Source organism: Vespula vulgaris, chromosome 4 (genome assembly GCF_905475345.1).
Source record: "Vespula vulgaris chromosome 4, iyVesVulg1.1, whole genome shotgun sequence".
NCBI classification, from domain to species: domain Eukaryota; kingdom Metazoa; phylum Arthropoda; class Insecta; order Hymenoptera; family Vespidae; genus Vespula; species Vespula vulgaris.
Genome location: NC_066589.1, coordinates 7208281 through 7233557, shown reverse-complemented (window position 1 = coordinate 7233557; position 25277 = coordinate 7208281). Strand labels below are relative to the sequence as shown.

Sequence of the window (25277 nt, the reverse complement as noted above, 5' to 3'; positions counted from 1 at the left end):
AAAAGAATATACGTGGTCTCCCTTTGTGACATATTTTATATAGTTCGAAACTTTTCAATATAGTACTATATTCTCGCGTGAATCGTGTGTGTACGTGCGTGTGTATATGTGTGTGTGTATATATATATATATATATATATATATATATATATATATATATATATACACACATATATAAAATTGCATCATGAAATTGTTCAAGCGAAACTTGTAACTTATCAAAAAAGTTTCGTGGCGCCTCTCGGTGTCCTAATTGAATTATTTAATTTTGCTTTTTTGAAGGCATTTAAAGGAAAAAAAATAGAGAGAGAGAAATAGAAAAATAGAGAGAAAGAAAAAGAGGCAATAAGGAAAAAACACATTTAATACACATGCAATGGACTTCTTATTCTTATCTCGAGGACGAATGAGGAAGGAGAAAAAAAAGTAATTCTTAAAGTGGTCATTCGTACGAGCGACAGAAGTTCGATTATCCGTGTTCTGACATTTGCTATTTTGCGGGACTTAGAGGGGGAGAAAGAGAGAGAGAGGGAAAGATAGAAATAGGAGAGGGTGGGGGTACCGGAATATATGGATGCACATCTAACGTTGCAGAAAAGAAATTCGTCGTTCTCAAATTGAATTTGGTGAATCGACGTCTATGTCGATGTCGTCGACATCGTCCTCGTCCTCGTCCTTGTCCTCGTCGTCCTCGTCGTCCTCGTCTTCGTCCTCGTCCTCGTCCTCGTCCTCGTCTTCGTCCTCGTCTTGTCGTGTCGACTCGTACGTGTACTGAAAGATTGAGTATCTCGTACGAAAAAGATTTTGGCAAGGACGAATTTCTTCTCTTTCCTTGTTTCTCATATCATCATCATTCTCTTTCCTTCATTTCCCAACATCAACATCATCCCCTCTTTCTCCTTTTTCCTCCCCTCCCCTCACCCCTACCCCATCCACTCTTCACCTCTTCGTCGCGGTTCTCTCTTCTCAAACGATATTTTCAATTTTATTCTTCATGCGATCTGCTCTCCTCGCGTTCTACTTTTCTCACTCCGGTAATTAGGTAAATGTTATCGAGTTCCACGCGAATATATAACCGAAAGGAAGAGAGAGAGAGAAGGAAAAACTTTTTGCGATATAGTTTCAGATACGTATATATATTTCAAAGGTTAAGCGATAATATAATAATAAGATAACGTCGGAATTTTTCTTACTTTATATCTAAATAGTTTGAAATAAAAAAGCAATTACGTAGAGTAATTTTTTTTAATATTGCGATATTATTTCACGTATCAATATACAACTCACAATATATTCGCGATATGATACTTCTGTATATTGTGTTGTAATATTATTTATTTACATATAAAATACTACATGATGCTGACGTTACTCATCGGTCAATCCAATATTGTATACCCAATATAATGTTATTATATACTATGATATAGTATTGTTTATTTACATATAAAATACTGCATAATTCTGACGTTACTCGTCAGTCAATCCAATACTATATTCCCAATACAATATTGTTATATACTATAATATAGTATTGTTTATTTACATATAAAATACTGCATAATTTTGATACTATTTATTGGTCAATCCGATATACTATACTATAGCATTATTTATTTACACATAAAATACGCTATTACAAATGCCGACTTAACTTATATCGGTCAATTCAATGCCATAGCTGAAAAAGAAAAAAGAAAAAAAAAACATTCGCGACGAAGACTCAGGATTAATGGTGTCTGTTTCTTTATTTCTTTCTTTTCTCCGTTCTTACCCTCTTTCGTAAACATTTGACATTTATTTTCTACGAATGAAATATTACTGACTGATATTTACATTAAATTTTTTCTTTCTTTTTCTTTTTTTTTCTTTTTTCCATTGAATCTCACAGTCGCGTAAAATAAAAAGCGCTTAGTAGAACATTAATGGAATGTAACTAATTGGTTCAACTCTAAGTTCAATTATTTGCAATAATAAATAATACGAAGCCATTCCACAACGTGATATTGATAGGTATAATTAACGTATCGACGTAATACAGGTTGATTCAAAAGTTTCTTAATAGTTTTCCTTTTTAAATCGATTAGTTTACTTTTTCCCTTTTTTCTCTCTTTCGTCTTTTTTCTCTTTTTTTTTTTTGAGAGAGAGAGAGAGAGAGACTTCACGTTGGACTTTGTTTCCTTTTCAGAAACATTTACTTTATAAATAAATTTTACTAATGTATTTCGTATAAAAAAGAAAAACGAAATATTTGATATTTGATATATCTGATTAATATCTAAATTAATAATACTATTACAGAATATATTTACATGGAAAATAAATTTATATCAAAAGATAAATGACCTTTTATTACTTTTAAATATTAAAAATTTCGAAATTAACTTATTGGTGAAGCCAATGGTTTTACATCAACGTTGATGCAATCCATTATTTCGCATACTATAATGCGTTAAAAGCGGCTCTTATTGATCATTCGTCTTTGTTTTTCTAATTCATAACTTTTATCAAATTAAAAAAGAAAAAATATATATATCATATGAAATAGAAATGATAATATATTTTAACAATAAATATACAAATTCTTTATACTCGTGATATTAAATCTTGCAATTTGGTACATACATTTAATCGATACTCGGACATTAAAACGAGAAAGATTATATATCATGAATCTCATGTTGCTTACATATGCGGAAACGTAATATATGTGGGAGAGACAATATCGATAATTAATTAATTTGATATATTTGATCGATTATTACACTACAATAATTATTATTACGTGTGTAATACGTTTTGTTATAAATATATACCCATATTTAGTTATTGTACAATTATACATATGTATTCACTATACAATTATATAATTATATACGTGGACGTATCAAAGTTTTCGTAATTATTAAAATCATTCTCTCTCTCTCTCTCTCTCTCTCTCTCTCTCTCTCTCTCTCTCTCTCTGTCGCAATCTATCGTAAATTTGACTAACGATTAATTAATCGACATTACGATGTCGTTTAGTTTATTACTTAATTTGCATATGGGTAGATATATTTACGCTCAATTGAGTAGATATCTTAATTAAATGGGAAACACAGGAACAAGAGGAGAGATGGAGATAGAGAGATACAGAGAGAGAAAAAGAGAGAGAGAGAAAATTCGTAATCAATTCGGTCGAGAAAGTTAACGTTAGGTAGGTACATCGAGATTAGAGGGCTTTGATTTCTCTAGGAGTCATTCATTTACACATTAGTTTCTACGTGGTTGCTTACCTATTGGCCGATGGACACGTGCGATACAACGCGATATCTTAATTAACGAACGTGCCCAGTGATGAATGGCGCGAGAACGGAGCATACCGTGTTTTCTTCCTGAACGAATAATTCCTCGCACGATCTCTTTAACGTAGTTACGGTACGATGTACGACGAATAGCTAATCTATTACTCTATGTTGAACGATTCGGACACGTAGATATATGTATGTATGTGTGTATATATATGTGTGTGTTACATATTATGGGCTGCTAATACATGTATATGTAGTATCTAACAATGTTAGTATCAAAACCATAGTAAATAGTATCATCATCGTATCATAGTAAGATAAGATATTTAAAAAACAATGTAGTAATACAGATATATAAAAATATGTAAAGATATTATTACTTTATTATTTAATTATTTTGGGGTTTAATAATTGTATCTGCCTGTGTTGTGTGTGCGTGTTTGTGTGCTATGGGTAATATACTATTTATCAATTTTTCGTTTTGGACTTTTGATATTATTTAGTTAGATTTTTTTTTTTTATTATATAAATGTCAGTGTTATTTATTTAGATGCAAGATATTGAAAATGTGGATGTACGTAAACACACATATGTTATTTATTAACCAAATTGATGTTATATAAAATTAAATGATCATACACGCATATACATTCAAAAGATTTTGAAAACGTATTGAAACAAAGACAAAAAGGAAGAAAAAAAAACATTACTTAAAGGAGATATCTAACAAAAGAATATTTCTTTCTTCGATAATATATATATCCCATGAGAGATGCATCGTGACGTATTTCGATTATGGATTGAAATCCAGCAATTTTTCAAGTACCTTAGCCCTGGAGAATTCGATTTAGTGAATTTCCTCTATCGCTCTGGATCCTTTTAGCAGAAATCGGAGGATTTAAAGTTTGGAGAGGTTATTTCTACTCTGCCCATGGAGACTATAATAGTAAATATCTGTTTATCTATCCGCTTCATTGCATTTTTCTTTTTCTTTATTTTTCCTTTTCTATTCTTTCTCTTTTTTTTTTATTTCCTTTTATTTTTTTCTCTTTTTTATTTGTCTTACTTTTCTTTCCACAAACTCTTCCCTCTCTCTCTCTCTCTCTCTCTCTATTTTTCTTCTGGCTTGGCTCCAGTCTTCCACGCGGTCGATAAAATCATCTACGAGCTAAGAGAAACGACGAGAAGAACGAAGGGAAAGAAAAAGATGAAGAAGCGTGAGAGGGGAAACGAGGAGATAACGTAGTAGTAGCAGTAATAGTAGTAGTGGAGTAGTAGCAGTAGTAGAGTAGTAGTAGTAAATAGTAGTAGTGGCGATGGCGGATGGTGTGGTAATGGTGGTGATCGTCACGATCGTCGTAGTGGTAGTCGAGTCGAGTGGTGGGGGAAGTATTTGGCACGATGCCCCCTTAGGAATCAATGACCCATTCCTCCATCGGTATTTTCGGTACCTACATCGAATAATTGCGTGCACAGTTCAGAACGGCGAAGTTCCAGTGTCTCGACTATCCGCCAACGAGATTTCTCCCTTCTACACTCTTTTCATTTTATACTCTACCGATCGATCCATGAAAAATCGTTTCTCTTTACTCATAGATAGCTTCTTCTCTCTCTCTCTCTCTCTCTTACTTTTTTTTTCTTTTTTTTTTCATTTTCTTTTTTCTTTTTTTGGGCGTGGAGGATTTATTTCGTCTTCTTTCTTTATCTATAAATTTTCTTACCTTAAATTCGACAAAATATAATTGAGTATTGTTGTTATCTCTGAGAAGAGGAAATTACTTTAGAAAAATCATCTATTCGTTCTTTTTTTTTTTTTGTCCTCATTTTATTTTCCTTTTTTTCTTTTCTTTTTATAATAAAGTAATTCCAACAAAATTTCATATCGCAAATGTGAATATTCGAGAGTGGAGTTAAAGTTTCTCTCGTTTAACTATGCGAATCGATCCAGGAAACCATTTTTCTTTTCTCATAGACAACTTGTTCTCTCTCTCTCTCTCTCTCTCTCTCTCTCTCTCTCTCTCTCTCTCTCTCTCTTTTATCTTTTCCCTCATTCTTTTTTTCTTTTTTTTTTCGACAGAACACTTTGATCTCGCAAAGCTCCGAGATAAAAGATTTAAATCGTGTTGAAAAGTCGAGCGCGATTGGTCTCTCTCTCTCTCTTTCTCATTCTCTACTCATAGAGAAAAGGCGGTAAATTGAGAAACAAGAAAGAGAGAGAGAGAGAGAGAGAGAGAGAGAGAGAGAGAGGTAGAAAGAAAGACCAATTTTTTTTTCTTCTTCAAAAGAAAAACGACTGTGCTCCGAGTATAGCGTAAGAACGAATGACTCTTGTTGAGGAATGACTTCTCGTAACGAGTCGGAATTTTCTTCGGTTTACGGAATGGAAAAAGGTCTCGTAATGCCAAGCCGCAGCGACGCTGCGCTCTGGTGGTAGCGCATTCATCGAACAAATATGGTCCATAGATGGTGAAACGTGATACGGCACACACAACAGCCACTTATACTTTAGGCGAATCCCTTTTGTGCTTCTACAATCGCGCTCGACTTTTTCCCTTTCCCATCGCGAGTATTAACTTCAATCTGTTCTTCTACTTGAAGGAAACTCGAAATGAGATTAAGAAAGAAAACAAAAAAAAAAGGAAAAGAAGTAGAAAAGAAAAAAAAAAAGTAAAATCAAAACTTGACCGAACGACTGATTTCAATTACTTTCATATTATATATATATATAATAGAAATAATGACTTTTATAAGAAACATTACAACTCGATTTTATTTTGTAAAATAAAACGAGAATCCTCGCATTAATCGAGTTAATTAATTTTCCATTTAATTAACTTAAAAATCTCTCCTAATATTGTTCGAATTGATATACCATAAATCAAATATACTGCCGGCACGTTTCTGTGTTTATATGTGTGTATGTGCGTATATATGTCGACAGTCAACGCGGAACGTATAAAATTAATCGATATTTCTTTCGTTAAAATTGATCGATTTGTTATTTCGGTGGATTATTGAAGACCTCATACCATTAATAAAGATATAACAATGATCATTCTTTCGAAATTCGATCTTACAGACTAACAATAAATAAAATTGAGTGAATGAATCTTCAAAAAAAGCAAAATTATGTGCTTTCCTTCATACATACATAAATACATACATACATACATACATACATACATACATACATACATACATACACATATGTGTAGACGCATACACAGATAAGTTTCGGTTGGAATTCACGAGAGACACGCATTAAGTCTTCCCGGATGAGTTCGGGGTCTTAAAGTTGGGTCCCAAAAGAATCGGCACGCGAGGAAGCAGGAAAGTGCTGGCTAAGAGTGTGAAGCGAACGGAAGAGAAAAGAAGAGAAGAGATAGAAGAGAAAGAGAGAGAGAGAGAGAGAAGAGAGAAAAGATGAGTCGAAGAGACTTGGAGGAAAGGGAGGAGGGAAAGAGGGACTCTTAAAAGGGAGTCCAGCCGAACCTGTTATACCTGAAGGAGCCTCGCGTGCATCCACTCTCTCTTTACTTCTCTCTCTCTCTCTCTCTCTCTCTCTCTCTCTTCATCTTCTTCATCTTCTTCTTCCTTTCTGTTTTTATCCTCTTCCCACTCGCAAGAGGGTCAAGCAGACACGGCAGAGGAACCAAGACGGAATATGGAATAGCTGAATGGGGAGGGTCGATGGACGCCCGGAGGAGAGAAAGAAAGAGAGAGAGAGAGACTGTGTGAGAGAGAGAGAGAGAGAGAGAGAGAGAGAGAGAGAGAAAGAGCGTGGAGGAGGAAGAGGAGGAGGGTGGGCGGAACAGCAAGAGCGAGAGATTGCTGTTGCCATGTGACTGCGGACGCATCGGGGACGATTTTTCCAGCCAATCGTTACGTCCCTCGAACAATCTCTCTCTCTTTCTCTCTCTTTTCTACTTTTATATCCATTTTTAATATCACCCTATATCTGCTTTAGGCATATTTCACGCTTCATAATACTAACTCGTATAATAAGAGTATTAATTGATATCATCGAAGCTCATTCGCTCCGTTCTATTTTGCTTGTACGATTACACTGTCCATGACAAAAGATTTACATCCGGTAGAAATGTTTCCTCTCTTTCTCTCTCTTTTTCTTTTTTTTTCTTTTTTTTCATCATTCATAACGTTCAATCGCTTTTACAGTAAAGCGCGATAGATACATGGGCTCTCATCCATTTACAGAGACCAACTTTGATATCTTTGTCTCTCGAATTTTCTTTCTTTCTTTCTTTTTGGATGAGGGCAGGTAGTTTTTAAACTTGTTACGAAAAAAAATTCTTTTTTCTTTTTCGTTTTTCTTTTTTTTTTTTTGGATCAATCGATGCTGCGGAATGGGAAAGGAACCATTTAGAAAGTATTAACATGTTAGAGAAGAGGACCTGTTGGTCGCTTTAGAAGAAATAATAGTTGTTGGGAATTTACGGTGTTTTCTCTCGCCTGTACAGTACCGCGAACAGTCAGAATCGATCTCTCGACCGTACTTCACTCGAGATACCGTTCTAAGTGGATTTTCTATCGACCATGGTTAGTTTCTTCTTACACGTCGGGTTACTGCAAGGTAGAGTAAAAGTGGATGACTTGAAATCTGACAGGAGAATTGGAGAACCGTGGATCATATGTATCCTCGTGACATAAAGTCGATTCGATAACTTTCCCGATATAATCAATCGATTCGAAAGAAATTCATTGCTTCGTTCCAATTGATAATTCATATTGAATTATTATTACACGAATATTCGTATTCCAATTCAAAGAACAATTCATTCGCCATCTCTTCAAGGTCTTTTCTTTGAAGATACATGCACATAGAAAAATGTTACATACATTCGTCTGATTATCGTCCTCGTCCCAAGTCGAATATTGATAAGAAGTAATTAATTAATTTAAAAAACGAAAAACAAAAAAAAAGAAGAAACAACAGTTTCATATATTCATCCGATTATCGTAGTCCTCCCAAAACGGATATTGATAAGAAGTAATTTAGGAAAGAAAAACGAAAAAAAAAAGTAAATTGTTCGTCTGACCGTCATCGACTCCTCTTCCCTAATCGAACGACGATTGATAAGGAGTAATTTCAAAGAAAAAAAAAAAAAAAAAAAAAAAAAACGAGTAAAAACCGCTTCACCAATGAACAAAATCTAACCAAATGCGACGGGATCCAGATATCTCAGTGGGCCCACCGAGTTGATCCTTTCAAATAAGTACGATCGATAGTATTCCAGTTCGATCTGTGGACCCTGGTCGGCGAATCAAAGCGACCTGCAGCACCAGCACCAGCACCAGCAACAGCAAAGGACGCATGGAATGCAGTGGGCGCGCCACAGGGTGGTGTGCGACCCTATATATATACATCTATCTCTCTCTCTCTCTCTCTCTCTCTCTCTCTCTGTCTCTCTCTCTTTCATTCCAAGCTTTCGCATTTCCTCCCCCCTCCCACCCTACCTCCTTCTCCATCTCCTCTCTCTTCCTCTACCTGTTTTTCTCACCGTCTGCATTTCTACCCCTACCAGCCCCTCCCCTCTTCCTCTCCTCCTCCTCCTCCTCCTTCTTCTTCTCCTCATTCTCATCCTCATCCTCCTCTTTCTCTTTTCTCAGCACCAATCGAGAGCGCCCGACCATGTAACATAGTCAGTCCGACTACGTACTTACGAATGCCTATTACCGCGATTCTCGATAATCCGTCGATGAATTCGTGAGTGGTTCTTCTTTTCCAATCTACTGCTCTGCCTCTACCGATCTCCTCCCCCTCCATCCATCTTCCCACGTGACTTTTCCCTCCTTACGATAAAGCCCAAGTATTAGCTTAATTCGACGAACGAGAGTACTCTTTATGGCGGCGCGTTATTGCCATCGGGTGTGTTGTAAGTACCTACGTACGTAGTTACATACGTAGTACATACGTACTGTATGTATGATACATGTATGTGCGTATGTATGTACGTACGTATATACAACGAGGACGTACTCGTGTACTCTCGTACGTATCAACGTGACTTTACGAGTAGTTCCTTTACCCGCGCTTTCCCTCCTCTTCCTCCTCCCCCTCCCTCTCCTCTTTCTCCTCCTCCTCCTCCTCCTCCTCCTCTTCGACCAACCCCCTTCTACTTTTTCATCGTCATTAAACCTTAATGAAGCCGGTCCAACGACTACTTTCGACTGTTGGTCGCTGGTAGAAGCCTCGGATGAATATACCCCACTGTTGTATGTATATATGTGCTTATGTACGTACGTGTGTATTACTCCCGTTCAATGTCCGTGTATTCTGACTCCAACGAGATTTCGTAGCGCCATCTTGCGCGGTAAATTTCAAACGAGAACTTTTAGTTTATCGTCAAAGCTTTTTTATATTCCTTTTTCTTCTTTACTTTCTCTCTCTTTCCCTCTCTCGAGCCGAAAGAGAGATATACACTGTGTTTATAAATGTATTTTCCTTTTTTTTTTTTTATTTTTTATTTTCTTTTTTCTATTTTTTACATAACCTTTTTTTCTCTTTCTGACCCCCCCCCTCTCTCTCTCTTTCTCTCTCTGTCGTGCCAAAAAGGAATATACTCTGTCTTCATAAATGTATTATTTTCTTGTTTTCTTTTTTTTTGTATTAATTAATCTATTTATTTATTTTTTAATTTCTATTTCACGCAATACGGAAGCTTTTGAATATTATCGAAGAATTTCAAAATGGCTGACGGCCATAGCAAAAAATTCTTAGGGAATCGTTTGCCTCGATCGATTTTGGTTTTCGTCTTTCTCGCAAACTATTAATATCCGTGTTTGACAGTTTACTTAAAATTAGATCGGGACATCGATCTGCCGTCGTCGTCGGCGGCGACGCGCTGACAGCGACGGCGGAGGCGGCACGTCCGACGTCAATCGTGCGTTAACAACCTCGTGTTACGATTTTCAACGTGACTGGGAAACGTAGGTATGTAGATACATTTGAAAGGTTACTTGAAAATGAAACGATGGTACATACGTACATACGTAAATTTATACATATGTACTTACATATTAAACGGTAGTCACCGAATTCTGTGTTATACGTCAATTAATATCTGTACATCTACATATATACATTTATCTATCTATGATATCTATTTATAGTACTTATATATATATATATATATATGTCTTTACATACGTATGCATACTTACTCTGCGTGTACACGTGTATGTGTATGTGTATATATATATATATATATATGTACACATACATTAAAATAAGTTTTAACATACTAAGAATATATCCAACAGAAGTTTTAACAAATCTCGTATAAAATTCAAATGGTCAAATTTCTACTCCCTATATTTAAATTCCGTAAATTCCTATGTACCAGTACGATCTAAGCAAATACATATGTGTATATACGTATTGTGAATAAAATGGTCTCGCAAATCGTCCCCGACAATATGTCTAAATATAGTCGAGTAATTCGGAGCGTGAGGTTAAACGAACGATCGACACTAACATATTTTTCTTTCTTTCCTTTTTTCTTCTTTTTCTTTTTCTTTTTTCAAGAGAGACATTGACAAACAGTGGGACAAGCAGACAGTGAAAGAAAGAAAGAAAGAAAGAGAGAGACAAAAAAACAAATAACAAATTTACACGTAGACTCGTCCTTTTTCCTTGCTTTCTCTCTCTCTCTCTCTCTCTCTCTCTCTCTCTCTCTCTCTCTCTCTCTCTCCCTCTTTCTCTCTCTCTCTCTCTCTCGCTCTCTCGATTCACCATTACGTCCGATAGACGTAAAGATGTTGGCTGATGATGCTCGAGCATGTATGACGTCATCATGGCTAAATTGTCTCTGAACTTTGAACTCGTGAGTAATCGGCCTGTCGTCGTCCCTCTCCTCTTACCTCTCTTTATCCAACCGCAAGATGGTTAGTGCTTCGCGAAGAGATACTTCTCTATTTTCTTTATTTTTCATTCTCTCTTTCTCTCTCCCTCTCTCCCTCTCTCCCTCTCTCTCAATCTCTCCTTTCTTTCTTTCTTTCTTTCTTTCTTTCTTTCTTTCTTTCATTTTCTTTTTTTTCGTGCGTTCGTTCATTCGTGCTTCGTCGAGCAACGACTCATCGAAACTTGGCACCTCTAGCTTATCGGTTCCCTTCTCACTTTACTTTCGCGAACACGCTCAAGTGTGCTGCTGAAGGATATCAAGTTCTATATCATCTACCTACTCGCGAATACTAATCTTTTTTTTCCCTTTTTCATCTTCTTTCTTTTTTGTTTTTTATTTTGTTCTTTTTCTTTTTTTTCTTGTTCCTTTTTTATCCTTTCATTTATTGATTTAATTACTTTGGTTAATATTTAATTTAGTTAAGACCAACATTCGAAATCTATGTCGGAGTTGATATTAAAAATATCATCGTTTAGATTTAATAAATTCATATTACGATATTTAGATTTTAAATTTACGATATTAAATTTGAATTGATCGATTATAACGACTGCTCTCTTTTTTTTTCTTTTTTTTCGTTCTTTTTCTTCTTTTTTTTTTTTTAAATCGTTTTCATGGGGATAAGAATTTTTAATATAAATTTCATAAATTTCCTCGCGCATGTTTTTCACTCGCACGAAAGCGTACATTTTCTCTCTCTCTCTCTCTCTCTCTTTCTCTTTCTCTCTCTTTTTCTCTCTTTCTCTCTCTTATAATTAAATTAAAACCTTCTAGACATTGAAATATATTGAAAACTTCCCGTTAAAATAATCCGACGTAGTAACAAACAATTGCTAATTATAATAATCGAATATTAAATGATTAATTACTAACGACCCATTATCAATGATTAATTATAATAATCGTTATTAAACATCGACTTTACGGAAAATTGTATATCATAATTAATAACACGAAATAATATCGTTCGCGCGAAAATAGAGAGAAGCGTATAAGTACTTATACGCTTGACCGATCTTTCGACGATCTGCTAAAATTGTATTACGTATGAAAATCACGCGAAAACATCGTGTCAAGATATTTATGAGAAAAACTCCAACGAATATTTCGATATTTTCGGTCTTTTTAATGGCTTTTTGTTGACGGCCGATGTCAATATCAGCTATTTTCCATTTCATGACTATCGAGCTTAACAAGAAAAAAAATATAATAATAATAAAAAAGAAAGAAAAAAAAAAGAAACAAAAATCGTTACCAACATCACCGTTAATTATTATACTCGTTAATTTTCAATAAAAGAAATGTCGTTTATTGAAACATTAACATTGTTTCAATAAAAATTACACAAATATAGCATATATATATATCTTTTTTTTTCAAAAATATAAAAATAGAATATTGGCAGGGATCCGTTTAGTAACCGAACGGATTTAGCTTTTAAGCTAAGCCCGAGGCGGTTACGAATTAATGTAAATAATTTTTTTTCCTCTTTGTTAATATTACGATAAATCGATTATGTATACATGTTAACACGACATAGATTTTTTTTTCCATCGATTATAGATGCAAATGTATGAGGTGAGAAATATGTCGGGCAAAAATTCGATCATACGTGTACTAGCAAATATAGAAACAAAAAAAGAAAGATAATCATTTTTATTTATAGAACATAATCCAGAAACAACAATTCATTTATAACAAATTCATAATTATTCGTTGTTCGTAACGCAATTTTTTTTTTCTTTTTTTTTTTATGTACGTGTACTATTTTCGTTTCTTTTTTTTTTCTTAACTCGAATTTAGCCAGACTTAATCCTCCTAGTCGATAAAAGAGAATGCATAAAAGAGAAAGAGAAAGAAAGAGAGAGAGAGAATTCAGTGGTAGTATCGTGACACGATGACACACGAGCTTTACATTCGACTAGACGAGTAGGGATATAATCTGTAGTTCCTGCTTAAGCGACAAGCGCTTTTGTACAGTCTAGGTACCGGTATTCAAATCTACCCCACCCTTCTCCACCTCCAACCCCTCCCGCCTCGGCTCTCAGTCCTGTAGTCTCCCCCTCAGTCCCTGTCTCCCTCGCCACCAACTCCGTCTCTTTCGTTTCCGAGACTGTTTCATACCTGCACAAATCAAATGGGCTTAGACAACGTCACGTTGATAAATGAGAGATTCGAATATGAGCCGGCCGCGGATAAAACGGACAAATTAGTCTTTACTAATGCTCACGGTACGAACGTAACGTAATGTAACGTAATGTAATATAATGTAACGTAATGTAACGTAACGTTCAGCCCCGAAAATTTCACGTCGCGCATCATGAAAGATGACCGTAGAGAGGATTAATCAAATCACTGCTTGAATTTTCTTCTTTTCTCTTTCGAACTAATCGTTACTTGTTCTTGATGATAATAACGATATTTCGATAAAAATAATATTACCAACTCGTTCGTTTTTAATAAATGGTGTAGTAGAAAGAAGAAAGAAAGAGAAATAGAAAAGTACAAGTTTAGTGGGTGTTCAAAATTCATATCATTTCTTTGTAACATGTGCGATCTCGTAACTCGTATTTAGAGGACTAATTGTTTGTTCTGCGTGAAAAAGAAATTGAATTAAAAAGAAAGTAAGATAGAATAGAATAACAAAATAATTTGATTCGTTCGTTCCAAATAATCAATAAGAAAGCAAGTATACGTTAATATTTAGAAAAAAAGAAAAGAAAAAGGTAAAAGACGATAAAATGCGATCTACTTAAATTAAATGTTTCTAACGAGTGCAATTTTGTTGCGCAGAAAAACAAATCCGTCAAAACGTTCTCTCCATCGAAACGAATAAAAAAAAAAAAAAAAAAGAAAGAAAAAAACCAAAGTCCGTTCGAAATAATGAATAGAATACAATGCGAGAAAAAAAAACGTATTCTGGAATGTACAAAAAAAACGACAAAAAGAAGGAAAAGAACATAAAAAAAAAAGAAGAAAATTCGATTGAAATTTAGTTCCGAGCGAATGCAAATATCGGAAAGACGAGGTTACAGCAAATGCATTTTAACGTGACTCGAGAAGACAATACGATTGGAAGGAGTCGGTAGCGCGAGGATCCTTCGGACAAACGCCAGTCAGTCAAAGAGAGAAACGGAGAGAGTGAAAAAGGGAGAGTGAGAGAAACAGAGAGAGAGAGAAAGAGAGAGAGATAAAGAATCCTTCCGTCGAATATAAAGTACCAGCTTGCGCGTTGGAAGCTCTTCCTACGACAAACGGACAGCTGTCCAACGACGAAACGGACATCCTATGCAAATCGTCCTGTATTATGGCTAACATCGACTCCTACGAAAAATAGATACCAAGAAGCTATTTTCTCTTTCTATTTCTCTTTGTCAACATTAAATATATAAAGATATTTTTTCTCTTTCTTTTTCTACTTGCTAAGGTCTTTCTCTCTCTACTTTGTAGATACGTAATGGAAAATATAAAATATGTTCTTTTTTTTTTATTAGGTCAGTTTTGTTTTAAAAAGAACAATTCTTAGTAATTTTAATGTGATATTTTTCATCAAAGATCTATTCGAGAATTTCTTAAAAAAATGTATATATCTATGTATCTATGTATGTATGTTTAATTTAAAATTTCTCTCTCTCTCTCTCTCTCTCTCTCTCTTTTTTTTTATATATAACGAAAATACAAATACCTAGTTGGTAGATTTTAAAAGAAGAACTCTTAGTAAAAAATATTTTACGATATCGATAATGATATTTATTTTGACACAATATCATTCATTGAAAACTCTTTCGAAAATCTCCCAATGAAGTAAACAATTTTTTTCCAAGAAATACATACATATAAAATAAATAAACGAACTTAGAAAACATCTTGGAGAAAAAGGATCTGGAACGTAATTATTATAAATTAAATATTAGATCAACGTACTATTAAAAATATTTACAAAATTACGATGAAAATCTTATTATAATAAAAATCAGTTTATACGAAAACATTCGAGAATCTAGTAAGAAAGATTTTCTTATTCCGTGTTCTTCGAGACGTAGTCTCGTAAACGAGAGAAGTAAAATGGAGGAAGAAGGGTGGATTGTGAGAGGTGAGGAGAAAAAGAGGAGAAGATGCAAGGGAAGGATGGTTTTCTCGTAAAATAAAGTTGTCTTTTCGTTTCGCAAACGAGACGACGATACCCTTGAGAGAAAGAGAGAGAAAAACAAAGAGAGAGAGAGAGAGAGTAGACATATTATGCGTTGGTATCCATCGGTACACTCAAGAGAAAGTATTTCGTATTATCTGCGATCTTAATAAACGCCTGGCACGCCATGCCATACGAATCCTTCAAATTCCAACTTTAATCCGCTTGACACGAGGAATTTGAGCAAGCGTAAAATGCGTCGAGTATGTTTCTCTCTCTCTCTCTCTCTCTCTCTCTCTCTCTCTCTCTCTCTCTCCCTCTCTCTATCTCTCTATCTCTGTCTTTTTCTTTTCTACTTTCGTTTACCTCCAACAACTCCATGATATATGTGTATTTTTCGAAGGAATTGTACATGAAAATCTTTTCCCTTCGCGTCACGTCCCTCGTAATAATCCGTGGATTTTTCCTCATTCGTCGTACCCTCGTTTCTTGTCTCACCGCAAAGGGGAAAAATAAAAATAAAAAAAAAAGAAAATAAGGGGAAAAGATTGCCAGATCACGATTCAGACATTTTTATCGAATCGTTGTAAACGTTTTAAAGATTGTTAAGTAATTATCGGATATGTTAAATTGATCGATCGTGCGAACGACGTTGGAAAGTTTTATATATATATATTTCTATATAAATTTGTTTCATAGGAAAAAGGAGAAAGAAAACGAGAGAACGAATATTACATTATGCAGAGGGTGGGCCCAATTCTCACGAAGATTATTAAAAATCTATTATATTACTCACTTTCTCGTGACGTTTTTCGATTTAATTTTCCTTTTTTTTTTTCTTTTTTTAAATTCTAAACTTGTGTAATTATATAGGGATGTTTTTTTACAATCTGAAAAAAAAACATTAGCTTTAAAAGTCTCGAAAAGAAGAGGAACAAACGATCTTTTTTATATCACTTAACAACTTTTATTTTTTATCTATACCGGTGTTGTTCCCAACTGGTCATATTTTAAAATATAAAGGGTTATAATATCAAGTGAACAAATCTCAGATAAAAATTTTTTATATTCTCGATAAAAGAACTATACAAAGGTTCGTCTGCGTTATATCGTGGAGATCGAAGAAGGAAGTTCGGTCTTTTCGCTGAATCGACACGACCACCGACGCGATATTTCCGTTTCTCGATGACTCACCTGTCGAGAATAAAAAAAAAAAAGAAAAGAAAAACCAGAGAAGGATAAAAAGAGCTAGAAAACGAGAGAGAGAGAGAGAGAGAGAGAAAATGTTGGGTGGCAAAACTAAAATCAAAAAAAAAGAAAAAGAAGAAAAGAAAAAGAAATAGAAAAGAAAGAAAAAAAAAGAGGAAAAAAAAGAAAAGGAACACTCTTCTCGTATTACTCGAGACATAAGATTTCCTTTCGATATCCAGCCGTTAATAAACGAATAAGGGGAAAAGGTGAAATCGAGTCACCCCTCGAACTCGTTCACCCCCATCGATAGTTATCGATATCGTGCTATCTCGAGACATCGACAGTAGACTCGCATCGCCGGTGGGTTAACCCCTTGTAAGTTCTCCAATCTTTTTTTTTTTCTCTCTTTTTTTTTTTGGTCTTTCTTTCTTTTTTTTTCTTTTTTACTTTATTTTTTTCCTCCCTCTCTCTCTTTTTTTTTCACGATTTATATGTACGTACGTGCGTGCGTACGTGCGTGCGTGCGTGCGTGCATGCATGCGTGGGTGCATGGGTGGGTGCGTATGTTTTGTTTTGCGAAAAAATAGAGAGAGAAAAAGAGAGAAAAAGAGAAACAGAGAGAGAGAGAGAGAGATCACACGATTCGTCTACGTATATCGATCCTATTCTCTCTCTTTCTCTGTCTCTCTTACATATACACACACATAATATACACATACACCCTTACTCATTCTCTGTCTCTGTCTCTGTCTCTCGTTCTATACTCTTCGCCCTCCTACATGACCGTGAAAGCTATAACCCCTCCCCCTCTCGCGCTACCCCACCTTGAATTCGCGATTTTACTTTCTCTCCTCGTGGACGTAGACGGCTCGAGAGATTCATGCGCCCGATAAGAGGGAGCGAAAGAGAGAGTGAGAGAGATAAAGAGAGATACAGAGAGATATAGAGAGAGAAAGAGAAAGAAGCACCCTCTCGTTATTATCTCGATAATAGGCCTTGTCGCGAGCCACGTCCGGATAACACGGTAGCAATTTCACGATATTACATCGTCGATAGATGAGACTCATCCTAAACTGAAAGTGCAAATATACTCGCTATAGCATAATATCATGGATTTATTTTTTTCTGACATTTCCAGCAACAATTTTTTATCGAGTATCAAAAAAGAAAAAGAGAGAGAAAAAATAACAAAAAATATATATATATATGTGAGTTTCATAGATCGTTATATCTCCATTTATGTTTTCATGTTTTTACAAAAATTCGCGACATATTATTGACGTTTAAATGATTAATTTGATTTAGAATGACGACTTTTAACGACCTAAATGGTCGATCACGTTGAAACGATTTTTTGAAAGATCATCGACATTTTGAATTGTTTATCGAAGACGACGTATCGCAATAGATACTTTTTTCAATCTGATAAAAATATTCGAATCTTTTTCTTTTTTTTTTTTTTCTTTTCCTTTTTCTTTTTTTGTCAAGAAGTATATAAGTACTTACATATGCATGTCTATTCAAAGTAGTGTCAAGTAAATAAGATTATGCGACGAAAAAGTTATTAGATCGAGGATTTGAGGAAGCTACGAAAGTTCCTAAAGGATTTTAAATTTCAATTACTCGAGAATCTTTCGACGATCTTCTTAGATTTCGCGAATTATTAGGCTCACAAGCCAAGCTTATAGTTTTATAATTTGATAAATAAAAGAAAAACCAATCAATGGATTAAAATCATCGAGGATAGAATAATCGATTTTTCGAAATAACCTAGCAACTTTTGGTTAATCCTGTATTTACTCGAATCGCGAACATTTCAATATTGACTTCTATGGAAAATAGGCGTCAATTTCGGTCGTTAGTTTCTCTCTATAAATCCCCTTCGATCGACAATGCGTCGATACACGTATGTATTTACTTGATAAATATTTACAAATGAAATTAAACCATCTAAATCCCAAAAGTCACATAATTAGATATACACGCACAAACATACATACATGTATACCTATGCATTGCTTCAATTTTATTTTATTCATTCATTCGTTCGTTCGTTCGTTCATTCATTTATTTATTTTACAAATACAATTAATCGTTAGTTCACATATTCCAAGGTTGATGTTTGCAATACGTAATTTCCACGTTACGCAATTGTGTTTATTTATTTATTTATTATTTTGTTGTTATTGTATAGGCTGTCAGGGGTGAGAAATTAAAAAGTCGCGAAAGATTAAAGTGTCATTTTTAAAATGTTTACTAAGATGAGAACAAAGTAGCGATAATAAATCAAGAATGTTTCTCACGTGTTAATCGTCCATCGGCTTTAGAAAAAAAAATCGCCCACGATAAATTGATTCGGGGAAGGAGGAGAGAGAAACAAAAAAGGGAACTAAAAAAAGGAGAAGCAGAAGAAGGACACGTCATTCACGCTCGAAAATGGTCACGATGGTCACACTTTTATAATAAAACGTCCGTCAAAGCGTTTACGTATTACGAATAGAGAATATTTCGACGTAATAGAAACGACTATAAGAAAGAAAAAAAAATAAGAAGAAAAAAATTAAAAAAAAATTATATGTAATTAATTATCTCCCTTGGTTTAAGACAAAGTAACTCGTTATACTTTAAATTAACTCGTTATAAACTTTTTCCGTTTTTTTTTTTCTTTTTTTTTTTTTTTAATGACTCTAATATACTCAGCGTTTTGCTTCGCGAATGGAAGCTTTGAAATAGAGAGAGAGAATGAGAGAGAGAGAGAGAGGGAGAAAAAAAGAGAGAAAGAGAAAGAGAAACGTGCGAATGAGTGAGATAGTTAGTTAGAGAGGTTAGAGAGGATAGACAGAGATACAAGCTTGTTAAAACGTAATTTGAGTTTCAGCTTCCTAATCGCTTTTGACCGAAGCGAGTTTAACCGCTCGTAAGCGGAGGCTAAGGCTGCGAAATTGATAACGGAAATCTCACTGGGCGTATGCAAACGTTGAAAGAGAGAGAATATTCGTTATTAGCCATTAAGATGCGAAAGAGACTGTCGAAATCGGTAGGAACGTATACATATGTAATAATTATATACATATATATATCTATATCTATATATATATATATATATACAACTATCTACAGGATGCGACAAAAGTTCTTCAACGTTTCGATAAGTCTCTAGCTGAAACCCGAAAGTTTTCTCAAGAGTTATTTTTACAAATCCGATTATATTATACTTTAATGAGACTTTTAAAAATAATTGTTCTTTTTTTATTTTCTTTTTATTTTTTATTTTTTATTCAGATTGTAATATTATAAGACGATGTATACAAGTTTAAAGAGTTTCAAAAGAGTATAGATATCTTCTATTCGCTTATTAAATTTTTAAAATTACTTTTGCGATTTCTGGCTCGTCTAGTATACATGTCTCTCCCTCTCTCTCTCTCTCTCTCTCTCTCTTTTTCTGTATGTATATATGTGTTTGAAAATACGTATGTCGTCGTAATATCATACGTTCTACCAATTAAAAGATAATCTTCTAATCTTGCGTAGTTCGAGAGACACGGAGGCGGAACCAGCTTATATTATCGTTGTAGTCGTCCGTTTATTCATAGAGGAGAACGGGTCAAGGGTATAATCCGTCTCCTCCTTATTCGTCCTCCCTCGAGAGCCGAAGGTTAAACGAAAAGCGAGTACTATGACAGAACAGGAGAGAAAGAGAGATAAATAGAAAGATGAAGAAAGACGAGGAACGGCATTTACACGCCCACGCGTATCATCTTAATTACTCCATATGCCTCCTCAAAACGGTTTTACGTTCAACTTTTCTTTCTTTAATTCTTCTATTTAAACTTCATAATGCTAAAGTTGCAAGAATCCTCGTATATACACACACGCGCAAGCGTTTATACTAACATTATTTAAATAATCGAACCTCCTCGTGAAATGTTAAGTCGAACTTAAAATTTTTAATTTTGCTTTCATTTTTGTCTATTATATGTGTTTATGTATATATACGTTTGTTATGTGTATACATATATATATATATATGTTTACTATATATGACAGATTATATTTGTATTACATTTATTATATATGACAAAAAAGATATATATAAATATAATATGTTGAAAATAATTTCAATGTAGATATAGTTTGTATATAAATATTTCATATGCATATGTATACATAAAATATCAAATATTAGATACATAAATACCAAAGAAACATTCTAACAAATTATATATATCATAATTTATTAAAAGATGCATAAGAATCGAAAAGTTCTTTAAGAATCTTCATTTTAATTGATTGATTCGTCAAAATTTCTATCAACTTCTTATACGACTATTATTGGAGCTTCAAATGAAATTTAAATATATTTAATCATTTTTGAAAATAATTAATTAATATTATATTATATCTTTTTTCTTTTCTTTTTTAACTCATAAAAGTTATTTTATTTTTACAGGTACGGAAATTGTGCGGTCGTTCGGACGTCGAATCGCCATCGTCTGAAATCAGTGGAATAACCGAAGATACGGTTGAAAGGTCATCGGAGGCCAGTCTTGAGATGCATGCAGCTGCACCGCCACCGTCATCGTCATCTACCACGCACAGAACACTTCCCACCAAGTTGCACACCCAATTGGGAAATTTCTTGGCCAGCGTGGCCAGGTCTCGCACCTTCTATGGCACCCTAGCTGATACTATATGCGAGGAACATCCCGATAAACATTGCTGGAACGGTGAACGAGTTGGAGAGTGAGTAAAAACTTTTCAAAAATTTTTTTAGAAATTTTTTAGAAATTTTTCTATTCTCTCTTTCTTATTAAATATTAAATATCGTAATATCGTTTTATATTTTTATTTTTTTATTTTTTTGTTTAATTATTTCTTCGCACCACATTATTTTAATAATTTGTTTGATGCTTCATTCAAGTTGATTTGATATTCTTTTTTTCATATCTATTTACTCGCGAATATAATGGATATACATATCTAATTATTTTTATTTTTTAACAAAATTGATATTTTCTCTCTCTCTCTCTCTCTCTCTTAATCTTTTTTATTAAGCATATAAAATATATGTAATAAATATATACAATACACCGACTATAGAAACACAAGCACAACCAATTATACGCGCTATAAACGTTTATAAACATTTATAAACAATAACCTGAAAATTGTTCATGATCTAAATACGTTTCTCCTGACTTATTTCATTGTCTTTCACGTTCGTCGTCGCGCAGGTGCGATATTATTATGTCAACGAAATTATAGTCATCATCATTGTCGTAGGAACCGAACGTGAACGGTTGCAAGGAAAATGCAGGGAATTAATAATGAGAGAGAAATACATATTGGTCGACAATCGAGAAGAACGTTGTTGCAAGATGCACGTGTATATACATATATTTATCTATACATAACTGTATACACACCTATCTTTTTTATACATATTCATTTTGTCGTTCGATCGTCCGTTTCTTTATATCAGCCACAGACGTCGTCGATTCAATATAATGACAGCTGATCCTAAACGTGTGTAGAATTTAAAAAAAGAAAAAAAAAGAAGGAGAGAGAGAGAGAAAAAAGAATATACTCTATGCTCTATGTAATCGTAAATTATATTCTCAACCATTTGTAATGTCTAAACTTTAAAGTCTATTTCAACTATATTAAATCTATAAATCTAAAGTATAATCATTTTTATACTAATTTTGTATAATACAAATTACATTATACAGAATATAATTTTATAATATAACTTATATATACGATAATTTAAAGTTTTATAGACTAAAGAAAAATTGTATTCTTGCAGAAGGTTAACGAATAGTTCACAATTATATAGTTATGACTATATTACCATAATTTCCTTTTTTTTTTCTCTCTAAATATTTACCAATCAACCGATGAAAAAGAAAGTTTTATACAATTCGTCAATTAACTTCGTCCGTTAACGTTTCATCGTAAATACAAAGAGAAAGAGTACCGCTAGTCGAGAGACCATTATTTCAATATCAAAAGCGTGCAAATATGTTGTATTTATGAACGCACGGGTATAACAACCTCGAATATGGAGATTATAAATTAAAAAGAAAAAAAACTGAAAGAGAGAGAGAGAAAACGATACGTGTATGTATATGTGTATATATATTATCGACGAAAAAGAGAGTTCAGTGACGTAGTACACGCGTTGGATGCAAAATTCGTAGATCAAAACGATGCATGTTAAAACGTAGACGAGGACGAAAGCCTGAGAACTCTCGCAGTGGAAAAAAAAAGTATAACAAAGAATATACGACATACATGTGTATAGGGTAATAGCCAGAAGTTCCTGTATAAACCAAAAGTTCCTAAGGACTTTAGAGTTCTGTCATTTAAAAAGAAAAAAAAACAAAGTGAAATTAAAAAATTTCGAAAGACTAATTTTTTTTTTTTTAAATCTAAGCTTGTAATTTTACGATCCAGAGAAAGAAGAACAAAAAGAAAAAAAGAGCAAAAAGAAATTAGCCTGAGAAGTCTCGAAAAGGAGAGTAATTATAATTTTTAGAATCTAGGCTTGTGGTTGAACAATCTAAAAAAAAAAAAAAAAGGAAGGAAGAGAAGAAAAAAGTAATAAAAATTACTCTAAAAAAGTCTCGGGGAAAAAAGAGTAATTCTGATTTTTAAAATCCACGCTCATAGTTTCGCAATCTGAAAAAAAAAAAGACAAGAAAAAAAGGAAACACCACACAAAATTTAGTTTGAAATGTCTCGAGGGGGGTTGAAAAAGAAGAAAGCTAATATGCGACTTTTTAAAATCACTTGGAAATCCACAATCACAGTCGAAATCACAGCCGCCGTTTAACGTACAAGTGAGCACAAATGTTAGTACGTAGATAGTTTGTTCGAAATAAAATCTATCATGGATTAAATTATTTTCTGCGATGGTAGCACGATATGACGAGCTTATTTCACGAATGTTTATTTTTCTTGTTTTACAAGAAAAACCATGGAAGAAGGAGAAAATCTGTGTGTTGGAGAAAGAAAGAGAAAGAGTTTGAAACAGAAGGAAGAAGTTGGAATTAATCGTTATAGGTCGGTTGAGCCCAGGCTTTATATCGAAAGTTTTTTAGTTTTTCACGATAGAAACCAACCATCCCCGGTTGGCTACGACCGACTTTCGCGTGTCGCAATTTCATCTTGTTCCTGTTAAACTTGTTGAAAACTTGCCGCACGTAGATAAATCACCAATAAAAACTCTCTAAAGTTTTCAAAGCTACACTCATTCCGATATTTACTTCCGATATATTTCGACGTTTTCCCTAATTATTCTTAATTACGCAACATTTCTCTTCTCCTCCCACGTACACACACACACACACACAAACAGACTCATTTTTCACTCCGTTACTATCTCCGATCCTATCTCAAGGATCTTTAGCGACATTTCTTAGTCTTTTTTTCACATCAAATATTTTAAGCAAACGTTCGAAACGTTGAGCAGCAAGGAACACAAAATGGAAGGAAGAAAAGGAACAAAGAAAAAAAAAGAAAGAAGGAAAGAAGAAACATTTAGCAACGATATATCGGATGTGACTCAGGAGTCGAAGTTAAATATCGTAGAGAAGTATAAATAAAGTCAGCTAGCTCGCTCTATATGATGTTCGTGCGAGTATATAAAAATAAGACCGAGAGAGAAAGAGACAGAGAGAGAGAGAAGTATAACGAGGATGAAAATCGAAATGTGTCTGTGTCAGAAAGAGACAGAAAAAGAGAGGAAGAGAGAGAGAGAGAGAGAGAGAGAGGAAAAGAGAAAGAAAAACAGAAAAAAGAGGAGAGAAATAACGTCATCGTGCTCGCCATTTTGTATTTTTTTAACAGAGCGATACATCTTTTACGGTCACGAATTCGAATAATTAATTCTTTCAATGCAAAGACGTCGTATATAACACACATATCTACATAGATGCATACATACGTATTATGTACTTAAAAGAATATATACATATAAGTAGAGCGAGTGATACTGTTAGAACAGAGAAGAAATGTGTGTGCGGGTGTGTGTAGGTGTCTCTATCTCTCTTTTTTTCTCTCTCTCGTTGCGACATCGTGACCTCGTATCTTCCGAGAGGCGAAGCATTTGGCTACATTCGCGTAGCCGGATCGGTGCGACGTCGTGGCGCCCATTTCCTCTTCTTGCCAGACTCTTTGGCGGCTTGGCGTCCCACGGGCTACGTTCGACCTCTTCTCCCACTTCGCAAACAGACCAGACACACACACACACACATACATATATATATATATGCACATGACACACGCGTGCAGGCACACGCGCGCAAACTATCATCCGGCATTTGCTAGACACCAATTTACTTACTTATATTACGCTATGCTATGTATATATATATATATATATATATATGCATGTGTCTAATGTGTGTGTGTATGTGTATATATATATATATATATTGCGTTCGCTCACAACAATCGGAAAGGTTGGCATAGAAAGGAAACGGGGTCACCTAATTAAATATGTGTCACATGTGACGCGTCTGATGTACTAATATAAATTTATAAGATGATTTCGTTTTTAATGACCCTCTCTACGTGTGTGTAACCTTATGCATCTTTTAAATCTTATTTTTAATTTTTCCATCGCTCAAAAATCTTCTCCGTTCGCTCACGATATTACGTAAATATTGTATAAATTATGTTCGGTGTTATTATAATTGTAGTTTAAAATATATTAGACTTTTTATATCTTTGAGCGAT

At 34.1% G+C, this 25277-nt stretch overlaps 2 protein-coding genes across 2 annotated transcripts in view; both read left to right on the top strand.

Annotated features, from left to right (window-relative positions):
* LOC127063306 (60S ribosomal protein L38) overlaps positions 1-25277 on the top strand; it is a 70686-nt gene that overhangs the window by 3816 nt on the left and 41593 nt on the right. The window lies entirely within an intron of this gene.
* LOC127063293 (division abnormally delayed protein) overlaps positions 1-25277 on the top strand; it is a 107571-nt gene that overhangs the window by 59289 nt on the left and 23005 nt on the right. Inside the window, exon 5 of the mRNA XM_050992860.1 lies at positions 20983-21275. Coding sequence (XP_050848817.1) covers positions 20983-21275 — 293 coding nt within the window. The remainder of the gene's footprint in view (positions 1-20982; positions 21276-25277) is intronic.